Source organism: Microplitis demolitor, chromosome 4, assembly GCF_026212275.2.
Source record: "Microplitis demolitor isolate Queensland-Clemson2020A chromosome 4, iyMicDemo2.1a, whole genome shotgun sequence".
NCBI lineage: Eukaryota > Metazoa > Arthropoda > Insecta > Hymenoptera > Braconidae > Microplitis > Microplitis demolitor.
Window position 1 is genome coordinate 2,065,621 of NC_068548.1, and position 13,130 is coordinate 2,078,750.

At 30.3% G+C, this 13,130-nt stretch overlaps 4 protein-coding genes across 6 annotated transcripts; 2 read left to right on the forward strand and 2 right to left on the reverse strand.

Annotated features, from left to right (window-relative positions):
• Positions 1 to 420: 420 nt before the first annotated feature.
• Positions 421 to 2,897, forward strand: LOC103570328 (MOB kinase activator-like 3). Its single transcript, XM_008548035.3, has 4 exons — positions 421 to 796; positions 870 to 1,020; positions 1,415 to 1,758; positions 2,578 to 2,897. Exons 1-4 carry the CDS (start codon positions 752 to 754, stop codon positions 2,749 to 2,751), a joined length of 714 nt encoding a protein of 237 aa, XP_008546257.1. The 5' UTR covers positions 421 to 751; the 3' UTR covers positions 2,752 to 2,897.
• LOC103570329 (mitochondrial-processing peptidase subunit beta) lies at positions 2,870 to 5,561 on the reverse strand. Its single transcript, XM_008548036.3, has 4 exons — positions 5,434 to 5,561; positions 5,028 to 5,246; positions 3,804 to 4,808; positions 2,870 to 3,283 (listed from the first exon to the last, which is right to left on the reverse strand). The coding sequence occupies exons 1-4, from the start codon at positions 5,500 to 5,502 to the stop codon at positions 3,143 to 3,145; spliced, it is 1,434 nt and encodes a 477-aa protein (XP_008546258.1). The 5' UTR covers positions 5,503 to 5,561; the 3' UTR covers positions 2,870 to 3,142.
• A 537-nt stretch (positions 5,562 to 6,098) lies between these two features.
• Positions 6,099 to 8,302, reverse strand: LOC103570327 (non-structural maintenance of chromosomes element 1 homolog). The gene is made up of 5 exons (XM_008548034.3): positions 8,089 to 8,302; positions 7,840 to 8,026; positions 7,570 to 7,762; positions 6,518 to 6,628; positions 6,099 to 6,445 (listed from the first exon to the last, which is right to left on the reverse strand). The coding sequence occupies exons 1-5, from the start codon at positions 8,222 to 8,224 to the stop codon at positions 6,200 to 6,202; spliced, it is 873 nt and encodes a 290-aa protein (XP_008546256.1). The 5' UTR covers positions 8,225 to 8,302; the 3' UTR covers positions 6,099 to 6,199.
• Positions 8,303 to 8,546: 244 nt separating this feature from the next.
• On the forward strand, positions 8,547 to 12,366 carry LOC103570325 (putative uncharacterized protein DDB_G0286901). 3 transcript variants are annotated; one of them, XM_008548032.2, is made up of 6 exons: positions 8,547 to 8,876; positions 8,947 to 9,055; positions 9,275 to 9,375; positions 9,438 to 10,388; positions 10,950 to 11,078; positions 11,156 to 12,366. In XM_008548032.2, exons 2-6 carry the CDS (start codon positions 8,957 to 8,959, stop codon positions 11,526 to 11,528), a joined length of 1,653 nt encoding a protein of 550 aa, XP_008546254.1. In that variant the 5' UTR covers positions 8,547 to 8,876; positions 8,947 to 8,956; the 3' UTR covers positions 11,529 to 12,366. The 3 variants fall into 3 exon arrangements, with proteins under 3 accessions (XP_008546254.1, XP_008546255.1, XP_008546253.1); XM_008548033.2 differs by having other exon boundaries at positions 8,547 to 8,858; XM_008548031.3 differs by having other exon boundaries at positions 8,548 to 8,801.
• Positions 12,367 to 13,130: the final 764 nt, after the last annotated feature.

Sequence of the window (13,130 nt, forward strand, 5' to 3'; positions counted from 1 at the left end):
CTAAATGCGCATTTTTTATAAATTTTTTTTTTTTTTTTTATTATTTTCTATATTTACTTACAATTTGAAATTTTTTTTTCAATTATTTTTTTTAAGTTTATGATTTAAAATGTTTTTTTTTCGCGCGCTTTTAAAAAAATGGCAAGTGATCATTTCGACTTTCAATTTTACACAGTAGGATTAAAAAAATGAAATTTTTGAAATTTTTATTTAATCATATTTACAAAATTTCACGGTAACTAAAAAATACTAAAATATATGAGAATGTAGCAGAAACAAATTTAAAATTATAAATTAATAGAGTAAATAATTAAAAAAAAAAATATTTAAAAAATATGCACTTATTAATTTAAAAATTTTTCGAATGCCCATTTTTTCAAAATTTTATTTTTTTTATTATTAACTCTGTTTATTTAAAATTTAAAATTTGTCTCATGCCCGCGAAATTCAAACTCACCAAAATATTGATTTTTTCAATTTTTTTTTTTTACTATTTTGAAATTGGGTAACGGAACTGATCGCTTGTCAAAATTGCTGGAATCAATGGTACAGTATCGATACAATGAAATACTCGACTCGAGATATCGAGAGTTTGTTACTTCGATTCGATTAACATATGTATATTTATACCATATTTTTTTGTACTCCATTTTGTACTTTGTATACTAAACTAAATAAAAATATATTTGAATTTAATTATTAATAATTAATTAAATAAATTAATAAATACATTTTTTAATTTTATAAATAAATGGCTGCGCTGAGTGGATTCGTTGAGTTTTTTCAAAAAGGAAAAGTAAGTAATTTTAATTTAATTATTTAAAATCAATAACAATAATAATAATAATAATAATAAATAATTTTTAAAGACATTTAGGCCGAAAAAAAAATTTACTCATGGCACTTTAAGATATTCTCTATATAAACAAGCCCAGGCATCATTAAATTCAGGTATTAATTTACGGGCTGCTGTTAAATTACCACCTGGTGAAGATTTAAATGATTGGATTGCAGTACACGGTAATTATTATTTATACTACTGAAATTACGCGACAAATTCTAAACCATAAATTATTTTTAAAAAAATGCACTTATTACTTTTAAAATTTTTTAAATGCCCATTTTTTTCAAATTTTATTTTTTTAATTATTTATTCTAATTATTAATAATTGAAACTTTGACGTCTGCTACATTCGACCATCTGAAACTAGCCATCTAATAATTTTTGAATTTTATTTTAAAAAACGATAAATTGAAAAAAAATTTATTTTGAAAAATTGCACCTATAGTTTTTTAAATTTTCTACATGTGCATTTTTTTAAAAATTAAATTGTTGATAAAAAAATCAGCAAATTTTTAAATGTCTGCTCACTTCAGGATCATAATTATTTTTATTTTATTGTCGTTTTGCTAGTGGTAGATTTTTTCAACCGTATAAATTTAATATATGGAACAATATCTGAGTACTGTGACTCAACATCATGCCCGTCAATGAGCGGAGGTGCGAGATTTGAATATCTCTGGGCGGATGGTGATAAATATAAAAAACCAATGGCACTACCGGCTCCTCAGTATATAAGTTTGCTTATGGACTGGATTGAAGCGCAGATAAATAATGAGTCAGTATTTCCGGTGAGCACGGACGTGCCGTTTCCTAAGACGTTTACTAGTCTGTGTAAGAAAATTCTCACGAGATTGTTCCGGGTGTTTGTTCATGTTTACATTCATCACTTTGACCGGATAGTTGCTATTGGAGCTGTGAGTTTTTTTTCTTTACTAGAGATACTTTTTTTGAATTTTAAATTTTTAAATTCGAATTTTAATTCATTGGAAAAAGAAAAATAATGAATTTTTAGACTGTCCATCATTAAGGAGGAAAAGAGTCTGATACAATAAAAGAGGATATTGTGATTTTTTTTTTCAGTTTCGTTATTGAAATTTTCAAAATTTGTAACATTGTTAAGCTTCATTTCAAGAATATTCTGTGAAATTTTCATTAAAAAATATTGAAAAAGAAGCCAGTGGTAGTGGGGAGAGACGAGTCACCTCAATAAGTCTCCAGGCTGTAGGAAGAATTACTTGTGACTGCTTCATTTGAAATCAAAAAAGCAAAAAGATTTCTTAGGACATAAGTTTGATGGATTTGAACGAAGGAATAAACAAAATATTCATTTTTGAATTTTTGGTAAAGGTGCAATCAAAAGACTGATTTTCCCAAAAATTCTTCCTTTTGTTTAATTAAAAAATAAGTAGTTATTGAAAACAAAATCCTTCGTTCAAATCTAAGATAATCTTATGTACTAAAGAAATCTTTTTGGTTTTTTCATTTCAAATGAGGCAGTCATGAGTTATCCTGCCTACGGCATGGAGACTTTTTTTTTGACTCGTCTCTCCCCACTGCCACTGGCTTATTTTTCAATATTTTTTAATGAAAATTTCACAGAATATTCTTGGAATGATGCTTAACAATGTCACAAATTTTGAAAATTTTAAGAACGAAAATAAAAAAAAAATCACAATATCCTCTTTTTTTGTATCCGACTCCTTTGCCCCCTTAGTTAATTTTATAAATTACAGGAAGCGCATGTTAACACATGTTACAAACATTTCTACTACTTCGTCACGGAGTTCGATCTGATAAACACCAAAGAACTCGAACCATTATCAGAAATGACATCAAAAGTTTGCAAAGACACTCCAGCACAATCCCAATCTCAGTCGCCGTCCATAAGCAGCAGTTCGTCCAGGTAGCCATCAACCTCTTTGCAAAAGAAGCTGCTGAAACTAGAATCTCTCCCTCGGGATCAACATTAATCCAGATACCAAAATTATTATAATTAGCGATAATTATAATGATCTAGTCATCGTGTCCAATAATAAAAGATAAACAAATTGTATATTTTTAATTAAACATTTTACATTTATCTTTTTTTTGAATCTTTATACATTGATGATAATTAAACCCGAACTATAAATATCTTTCGAGTATTGATTGCTTACTACTGTCAATTTAATAATATCATCATTGCTTTTTTTATTATTATCATTATCATTATTATTATTATTATTAAATTAAATTAATTTATTATAAATTTATTAGCTAATTGATTTTTATTATTTTTTAAAATTTAATTCGAACGATTTAAACTCTAAGCCAGTACATGTTGGCGCGCATTGTGTTGTAGTCGGATAGATTTTCAACTGGACCGACGGCTGCGACAACTGGACACCGGTTGTAAATGTACTTCATGCCAACATCTTCAATCGTTTTTGCAGTAATGCTCTAAAATAATAAATAAGTCAATTTTTATTAAAAAATTTGAATTACTATGTTGCGATTTTAATTATTACTTCCATTTTCTACACTGATAGCAAAGCTTTCGGGAACTAGCGGCAATTTGATGTCAAGTTAAACTCAACATTTTTAATTTCCACAAGTTGGCAGCAGTTTTTTTAAGAAAATAGGAGCAAGAGAACTTCAATTTAAAAAAAAAATTAGCATCAATTTGTAGTCAATAGTTACAGGGACTAAAGTTGTTGTCAACTTGATTTCAACTAATTGACGCTAACTTTCTGACCAGAAAATTTTGCTATCAAGGTAGTTTTTACACTACATATTTAAAGTAAGAGACTCTGCAGTACCTGATCAGGAACTAGTACATGGTCAAGGAATTAGCATCCGATTAAGAAACTTACTACTTGATCATGAACTAGAACCTGGTCAAGAAACTAGTACCCAATCAAGAAACTAATACCTGATCGAGTACTAGTACTCGAGTTTGAGGAAAAAAATTTAAACTTACATCTATTCTAGCTTCTAGCTCATGAAGAGGAACTCGTCGATTGTAACAAAGCATTTGTCGTCCAATGTCTTCGCAAATAGCTGTGGTACCATCTAATTGCAACAACATATTCGTCTTGAGCATGTTCTTGGCCCTGTTAACTTCTTTTTCAGTGACACTGGTGCAGAGCTTCATCCATTCTTGCTGAATACTCCATACCATGTCCTCACACTGCATGGGGTCGCAGACAAAGTAGACACCCCAGAGTCCAGTTTCTTGGTAGCAGGTATTGAAGCTCTGATAGCTGTGGCAAAGACCGTCTATAGCTGAAGCTTTGGCTAATCTAGAAGCGTGATTTACTCCACCGCCTTGACTTCTGTCCCATGCTCCTAGCAGAGTGTTGGCAACCATCAGTGGAATATTGTCTGCGCTGGCCCATCCCGCGCCTTCGACAGCAATTGCAATATGAGCTAGAGGCATCGAATCATCACGGACACGAATTTCTGATCCGGTGTACCGGCATGGGGTCAGTAGAGGTGGGATCTCGTCGTACTGCGGTCCCTTCATTTTTCCAAAGTGTTTGTCCGCGAGTTCGACCAACTGATTATGGTCTACTCCTCCAGCTCCAGCCAAGACAAATCTTGGTGGTCCGTAGTGGCTCTTTACATAATTGACAAGATCATTACGCGAAATCGATTTAATATTTTCAGTGGGTCCAAGAATCGTTCGACCCAAAGGTGTGCCTTGGAAAGCTGTAGAGTGTAAATGGTCGAACACAACTTCCTGGAGGTTGGTATCAACCTCCTGCATTTCACGCAGAATGACTCCACGTTCACGCTCAATTTCACTCTCCCCCAGCTTTGAGTTCTGGATGATGTCACTCAAAATTTCGATGGCTTTCGGCACATCTCCAGCTAGACACTTGGCGTAAAATACAGTCTGCTCTCGACTCGTGTAAGCATTCAAGTGGGCGCCCATGTTTTCAATCTCCAGCTCCAGGTCTGTCTGAGATCTTTTAGCTGTTCCCTAAGAATTTAATTATTCATTCATTTAATTCTTTACTAGTGGCCGCGTAAAAAAATTTTCTTGAGCCAAGAGAATTTGTCGAGGTCAGAGATTTCTACTTGACCCGGGAAAATTGAATTTTTAAATAAATTCTTGTGTCAAAAATATTAAACTTTTTTTTTTTAGGTTCGTGGCCACCCTGGATTAGCAAATAAATAAAAAAATAAAATTTGACAGTACCTTGAATGCCATGTGCTCCATAAAATGAGCAACTCCATTAGTTTTATCAGTTTCGCAACGACTTCCAGCGTCAATCCAAAGCCCAACGGTCGCAGTTGCTGCTCCACTGTCTTCACTGGCAACTCTCATCCCACTGTCCAGTGTCGTGGTTCTCGTCGGCGGTTGATTTATCAACGTCTCCTTGAGCGATGCTGCTGTTGATCTCCATTGTTTACGTGTCTGTTTTTAAATTTAATTATAATTACTAATCAACTCCTAACTAATGACTTAATAAACAATTTTCTATAAGTGAAAGAGACATTACGTAAGAGAAAAAAAATTTCCCAACCTTTTGTAACTTAAAATATATGAATATTTAGGGAAAAAATATTTAATTAATTGATAATTATTAGTAATAATTAATTACCTTTACAAGATTTGTTTTGTCTGAGTAAATACGCAACGCGGTACTGATTTTCAGGAGACGGGTCGCCATTTTTTTCGATTGACGGAGAATTTTTTTTTCCTCGTCTCCTCGGGTCTGGCGTATTTGCCCGGCCAGTGGGTATTTCGTTAAGTGTTTTTTAAGTTGGTACACATGAGTTACTATCTAGAAACCTGCAAGTAGGGAAATATTATCAATAAAGTTGGTAAATCAGAAAATAAATTTAAATATTGAAAACATTGAAAATATTTAAATTAATGATGAATATATTTACATAAGAAGATAAAAAATAAATTTATATACAATAAATTACAGTTAATTATTTTAGTAAAATACTTTTAAGCTTAGATAAATAATGAGGAATTTTCAGTGTGCAAATTCTCAACTGGAAACTTAAATTTTTTTTCAAGCTTACATCTGAGCTATAAAAATCTATCCTCTTGGGAATTTCACAGTGGAAATTCCCGGCCATGAAATTAAAAGTGGCGCACTTAGAGCTTGTATGTAAGAAAATTTATTTTCAAACTCAATTATCAATCACTAGTAATTTGCACTGTCAGATATATATTATAAACTTTATTTGTATTTTTAAAATAATGATTGAAAAAAAAGTTTTAATTTAAGTAAAATATTTTACTTTATTTCGTTTTTTTTTCTAATATTGATAACAATTCTGATAAGTAACAAAAAATAAATTATTTAATACTTTATATATTTATTTCTTTTTAATAATAATTTATTTTGGTTTTTATTCATCGTCGTCATCAATATGACGACGACGATGGCGGCGAGTTGACGGTCCTGGTGTGGGTTCATAATTTCCGTTGGCTGTTTCATTTTGAGGATGATGATCGGGTTGGGTTGGATTCTGCGTCATTGGTTGGTCGCCCAGAATACTATTACAGTGAGGACATTCGTTTTTTCCGTTTATTTTAATGAAATTTGCTAAGCAGTGGACGTGCATTTTTTTATCACAGCTCTGGCATTTTTTTCCCTGAAATTTAAGTTTAAATTAATTATTTATATTAGAATGTTATATTCATGAGATGTTTAAATATTAGCTTACGTAAAAGACAGTTTGCTTGCACAAGTGACAGCTTTTGATATCAGGATAATGGGATTTAAAATAAGGCATCAGTTCAGTGATACTCCGCACTCCTAAGTAAATATTTCCGTCCTGAAAAATAGAATGAAATTTAAAACAGGGTTGCGAAAAATGAAATATTGTTTAAATTAAATGTCTAGTTAATTAGTTATTGTTTTTTTTTAATAATCAATTAAGAAAGGGGTCTGAAAAACAAGAAAAAGAGGATGTGATTTTTTTTTTTCAGAGTCGTTATTAAAATTTTTTAAATTTGTGACATGATTAAGCATCATTCCAAGAATATTCTGTGAAATTTTCATTAAAAAATATTGAAAAATAAGCCAGCGGTAGTGGGGAGAGACGAGTCAAAAAAAAGTCTCCATGCCATAGGCAGGATAACTCATGACTGCCTCATCTGAAATAAAAAAACCAAAAAGATTTCTTTAGTACATAAGTTTATCTTAGATTTAAACGAAGGATTTTTTTTCCAATAACTACTTATTTTTTAATTAAACAAAAGGAAGAATTTTTGGGAAAATCAGTCTTTTGATTGCACCTTTACCAAAAATTCAAAAATGAATATTTTGTTTATTCCTTCTTCAAATCCATCAAACTTATGTACTAAAGAAATCTTTTTAGTTTTTTTATTTCAGATGAGGCAGTCATGAGTTATCCTGCCTACGGCATGGAGACTTTTTTTGACTCGTCTCTCCCCACTACCACTGGCTTATTTTTCAATATTTTTTTATGAAAATTTAACAGAATACTCTTAGAATGATGCTTAATCATCTCACAAATAAAAAAAAATTTTAATAATGAAACTAAAAAAAAAAAAAAAAAAAAAAAAATTTTATCAGCTCAAATTATTTTCTGAAACATTTAAAATTCCCTATTTAAAATAAAATTGTCCATTAAATGACTCAAGATCATCCATTTAAATTTGAATAACCAATTCAACTTCAAATTATCCCAATCCAATTTTTCTCAAATTCAAAATAATTTCTCTAAAATAAAATTACAGTAAAAAACCTCACCATAGAATACAACCACGACCCTTTAATAATTTGTTTCAAAAATTTATCAGCATCTCCACGAGACAATTTATTCTCCATATGAGTTACCAAATTAAGACAATCATTCGTAGAAATACAGCTGCTATCCGAAGTTATTATTTCATGGCAGATTAATTTCAGTAACTCAAGTTTCGCTCTAGAGAACCACAGCCTCCTAAAACACCAATTAAATAAAATAAAATATCAAACCATTCACCCAAATTATAAAATAAAAAATAAAAAAAAACCAACTCATCATCGCTGTCATCATCAGCTTCAGCTTCAACTTCCATTTCATCATCACTGTCATCAATGACAGTGCTAACTAACATCCAATATTTTTTTCCAGACAGTTCACATGTCGTCGGTTGGATCTTCTGCTCCACCTGATTCAGCGCATTGTTCAAAGTTTGAATTACTTCCGATAAATTGTTATTGCCTAAAAAACAATAATCAGCAAATTAGCTTCAGCTTTTTTAAATTAAATAAAAAAAATCTTACCAATAATTTCAGCAACAACTTCTTTCATATTCGCGTCACTCAAAATTCCTTTTTGCGAAAAAAATTGAATAAAACTCTGATATTCTTCATGCAAACTATCAACATGCTCAAGATTATCACCAGAATTATTTGCCATTATTTATTTATTTATTTTATTAAAACCAATAAAATAATATATATTTTTTTTAGGTTACAGTAAACAAAGCGGCTTGGAAAAAAAAAGAAACCGGTGAAAATCTCCCGCCAAAATATTTACCAACATGTGGAAAAAACTAACAGAGAAATTTTCATTACCGGCAGTTTAAATTTGAGGAGAGACTGCGCGCGCGTTTGCAATTTTAATATTAAGGGCCAATGCAAGGTATACCTGCGCATTTCCCTCCAAAACATATTATTAATCTTAATTAAAATGTATTCTGTTAGATGGCAATAGTTTGTGACGGTCAAAAGTGGGTAAAATTACTCGCTACCAGACCAGTGCCCATCTCTAGGAGTGACAGAGAGGGAAGAAGAGAAGATAAAAAAAAAAGATCATTCACCCTGACAAAGCTTGATGCCCAACCCCTGGTCACCAGTGGTTGTCAATTAAATATATCAGTCAGATCACCAGTGATCAGTGATCAGCATCAAAGTGCATTGACATGACACAACAAATAAATAATTATTATTATATAAATACGATTATGGTTTAATTAATATATTATACTGTCGAAGTAAGAATATCACTAGTCTTCTTTAGAAAAATATTTATCAGGAATTTATATATTTGTGTCTGTTGTTTTTTTTAAGTAATGGATTTTTGAATATTTTTTTGCGGTTATGTAAAGTAATTTAAAAAATTTTAATTTTGAATTGTAGTCTAGACAAAATGGGACAGGGAACGGAGTGTGCAGATCGTCCAGCAGAAGTTAGTGTCATAAGATTTGTATCCAGGAATCGTACTATCGAGGAAATAGCTCCCAAAAAGGTATTGTTTGGTGATGGTTGATAATCACTGAGTTTGCGAGGATCAATGACCTGTAATCCAAAACAAATATGAATGGGGGTAGAATTTAGAATTTGAATTTTAAATATTTTAGCGAAAAAATTTATTTGATTTTTTAAATTGTTACTTATAATTTTTTCCATCGATTATAAAAAAACAACATTTAATAATGAACTATAATAATAATTTGTTAAATTCTAGGAAATTTACACATGCAAGCAGCAGGGGTGCGGTAAAATATTTACAAATCAAGATGAATACAAAACCCACGAAGCTCTAGAAGAATTAAAAATCCGTTTCATGTAAATACCCTACAACTATTTTCAAATTTCTTAGCAACCAAAAATAATAAACTAAATTTCAGCTGCCGAGAACCAGGATGCGGGAAAGAAATGTCCGATCCAGGTACAATGTGGCGACATTACCAAGAGTACCACAGCAATGAGACGACCAATATATTTATCTGTCCCTATACAAGTTGCGGCGGGTCAATACACACGAGTAACGACAACTTGGAGCAACATATTGAGAGTTCTCATCGTCATCCTCTGGCTCTAATTCCCACAGAGCCGGAAATAATCTGCTTTGAAGGTCCCGCGAGCACCACCAGTTCAACGACAACCGGAAATTTAGACGACGAGGAAAATAATCCTAATGATAATTCGAAGGACGATGAATTTGAAATGGATAAAAAAAATATAATAAATAAATCAAATGATGGTATGAGAAAAAATATAAATTATAATAGCAATTACTCACCGAAAGACAATGATAGACTGATAATACAAGAAAATACTGACGCTAATCAGTATGACGCTCGTAACATTTGCAATAATTCAGCCAAATTATATATCACTGATGACAGTATATTTAAAAATAACGATTACGATAACAAAGATAGCGAAGTTAAACTACAGGAGCATAGAATAGATCTGGGGAACCTGGAAAAAGTATTCAGAAGTGGGTTCGAGGGTAACAGAACTAAAATTGAATCGAGTATTGACAGCAGTTGCTTAAATACCACTGCAACTACGACTACTGCTACTCCAGCTGCTGGCAATAGTGATGATGATGAAGAATACACACCTAAGAAACAAAGAATGTCTAGGTGTAAACAAGAATTGCCATACAAATGTGATGTGAATGGTTGCGGTAAAATGTACAAGTACATATCTCACTATCGACATCATCAGGACAGTCATAAAGTCCAGGAACAAACAAATAAGGAAGCTAATAAATTAGTTAAGACTAACAAAATTAAACAGCAGCACCAGCAGCAGCAACAGGGCAAAGCCTCTACTGTTAGCTTTTTTTTGTAAGTTTATTTTATATTACTAGCAAATGAGAAAATATTTTTTGAATTTAATTGCCCTCAATACTTGCTGGGGTTTGGAAAATTTCATCAAATAGATAAATTTAAATAGACCCGCGTTTTACTTTAGTAAAAATTAATCAAAGTTAAGAAAGTGGTAAAAAATATGATACTGAAGTTAGCCGACGTTTAATAATTTTTGAATTTTTTTAAAAATGATAAAATATAAAAAAAAAATATTTTGAAAAATTGCACATATAGATTTTTCAATTCTCTACATGTGCATTTTTTTAAAAAATCTGAAAATTGTTGATTGCTAACTGCAAGATCATTAAAAAATTTCTTGGTTCAAATTTTTTTTTTTTTTACATAAAATACTAGCTCAGAATTTTTTCAAATCCAGAAGGTACCTAGTGTCCATATGACCATGTAGGAAATACGCGACGAGGCGCGAGTCAGCTAAATTCAAATTTATTATAAAAAGCGCGGGAAAAAATTAAAATTTCGAAACCACCCGAATTGTAATTAACAAGTATATTAATTACTATTGTTTTTAATATTTAGATGTAAAATTCCTGGATGTGGAGCTCAAGTGAACAACGTTACTAGTCTATGGAAACATTATCAAGATAATCATGCAAACAATACAAAGCCAGTGGTACAATCTCAAATAAAAAGCAATCAATTATTCCGGTAATTAAAAGCAATACTGTAATATAAAAAATATGGAATATATATAAATATTATTATAATTAAAAATAATATTGTAGATGTAAAATATTAAATTGCGATATGGAATTTCGTACAAGTGTCCAGCTGTACAAACATTTGAGTGACGTACACTCAGTAAATACAAATCCAAGAACAGGAAATGTTATTGGGACTTTATTATCTGATAGTAACAACAGTGGGAGTAACAACACTAATGGAAAGACTGATGAGGATTGTAGTTTACGATTTATAGATAATAATGATTTGCAACAGAATGATAATAATATTACGATGAATGATAAAAATTTAAAGACTGATTTTAAAGCCAATTGCAATGTTATTAATATCAATAATTATGATAATAATGATAATGAGGAACGCAAGTCTTCCTCATTGATATCGATGGCTATCAAAGAAGAATCACGTGATTGATTAGTTTAATTATTTATATTTTATTTAATTAATTATTAATAATAATAATAATAAAAGTTTTGACTATTATCATTATTTTATAATATTAACTGCCAGTAGAAATTTTTAAAAACTTGTTCGTAGAAATATCGTAAAATTAAATTATTAAATTTCAAATGCAATGATCTCTTTATAAATAAATTATATATAAATATATATATTAGAGTGGCCGAAAAAAAAACGATGGTGAAGTTAGCTGTTTAATAATTTTTTAACTTTTTTTTAATGATAAATTGTGAAAAAAAAAATATTTAAAAAAATGCACATGTAGTTTTTTAAATTTTCTTCATGTGCATTTTTTTGGTTTTTATTTTTTGTAATTTGTTTGTCTATTTGGTGCTGTTTCATTTGAAGCTGAAAAATTTTCATATAAGATTTAAAAAAAAAAAAGTTTTTGCGCCGCTGTAATGTATATATATAGATATATAAATATATGAATGAATACTACTTCCGTCAGTGGCCTAGTCACAGGTCATTTTAAAATGCTTCTTAAAACTTACTGTAGCAATATTAATATGTATTATTATTGAGAGGAATGGACATTGATATATATTATAAATATATATATATTGAAAAAATTAATTTCTTGGCGCAAGAAAAAATTCCTATGGACTTTTATGAGAAATTTTCTTGGGACAAGAATTTCTTGATGCAAAAAATTTTTACTATGCCAAGAAATTTTTGTTTTTAATTAAGGGGTGATAGAGAATCTTTTTGTGATTTTTTTTCAGTTTCGTTATTCAAATTTTTTAAATATGTGACTTTGTTAAGCATCAATCCAAGAACATTCTGTGAAATTTTCATAAAAAAATATGGAAAAATAAGCCAGTGGCAGTGGGGAGAGACGAGTCAAAAAAAAGTCTCCATGCTGCAGGCAGGATAACTCATGACTACCTCATCTGAAATAAAAAAACCAAAAAGATTTCTTTAGTACATAAGTTTGATGGATTTGAAGAAGGAATAAACAAAATATTCATTTTTGAATTTTTGGTAAAGGTGCAATCAAAAGACTGATTTTCCCAAAAATTCTTCCTTTTGTTTAATTAAAAAATAAGTAGTTATTGGAAAAAAAATCCTTCGTTTAAATCTAAGATAAACTTATGTACTAAAGAAATCTTTTTGGTTTTTTTATTTCAGATGAGGCAGTCATGAGTTATCCTGCCTACGGCATGGAGACTTTTTTTTGACTCGTCTCTCCCCACTGCCACTGGCTTATTTTTCCATATTTTTTTATGAAAATTTCACAGAATATTCTTGAAATGATGCTTAACAATGTCACAAATTTAAAAAATATTAATAACGACTCAAAAAAAAAATCACATCCTCTTTTTTTTGTCTCAGACTCCTTTCCCTTTATTTAAAAACTAAATTCTCCTGAGCCAAATAATTTATTTCCAAAAAATTTTTGTTTCATTCCATAACAAAAATTATCTCTCGCGCCGAGAAATTTTTTTCCATGTATCATTAAGTGTAATTTTAATTACGTAATTATGCAAACTTACCACTTGATATTTAATTTTCTATTAAAAATAAAAATATAAGTGAAGTTGATAAAATTACAAA

What these genes read in the sequence shown, in the direction of transcription:
- LOC103570328 (XM_008548035.3), top strand. Translation starts at nt 752, where the DNA reads ATGGCTGCGCTGAGTGGATTCGTTGAGTTTTTTCAAAAAGGAAAA. An exon ending in AGTTTTTTCAAAAAGGAAAA is followed by an intron (nt 797 to 869) that starts GTAAGTAATTTT and finishes TAATTTTTAAAG; the next exon opens with ACATTTAGGCCGAAAAAAAA. An exon ending in GGATAGTTGCTATTGGAGCT is followed by an intron (nt 1,759 to 2,577) that starts GTGAGTTTTTTT and finishes TATAAATTACAG; the next exon opens with GAAGCGCATGTTAACACATG.
- LOC103570329 (XM_008548036.3), bottom strand. Translation starts at nt 5,502, where the DNA reads ATGGCGACCCGTCTCCTGAAAATCAGTACCGCGTTGCGTATTTACTCA. An exon ending in TGGAGCACATGGCATTCAAG is followed by an intron (nt 4,809 to 5,027) that starts GTACTGTCAAAT and finishes TTAAATTCTTAG; the next exon opens with GGAACAGCTAAAAGATCTCA. An exon ending in AGCTAGAAGCTAGAATAGAT is followed by an intron (nt 3,284 to 3,803) that starts GTAAGTTTAAAT and finishes TTATTATTTTAG; the next exon opens with AGCATTACTGCAAAAACGAT.
- LOC103570327 (XM_008548034.3), bottom strand. Translation starts at nt 8,224, where the DNA reads ATGGCAAATAATTCTGGTGATAATCTTGAGCATGTTGATAGTTTGCAT. An exon ending in AGTTGTTGCTGAAATTATTG is followed by an intron (nt 8,027 to 8,088) that starts GTAAGATTTTTT and finishes ATTGTTTTTTAG; the next exon opens with GCAATAACAATTTATCGGAA. An exon ending in GGTCGTGGTTGTATTCTATG is followed by an intron (nt 6,629 to 7,569) that starts GTGAGGTTTTTT and finishes TCTATTTTTCAG; the next exon opens with GACGGAAATATTTACTTAGG.
- LOC103570325 (XM_008548032.2), top strand. Translation starts at nt 8,957, where the DNA reads ATGGGACAGGGAACGGAGTGTGCAGATCGTCCAGCAGAAGTTAGTGTC. An exon ending in GAATTAAAAATCCGTTTCAT is followed by an intron (nt 9,376 to 9,437) that starts GTAAATACCCTA and finishes ACTAAATTTCAG; the next exon opens with CTGCCGAGAACCAGGATGCG. An exon ending in TCTACTGTTAGCTTTTTTTT is followed by an intron (nt 10,389 to 10,949) that starts GTAAGTTTATTT and finishes TTTAATATTTAG; the next exon opens with ATGTAAAATTCCTGGATGTG.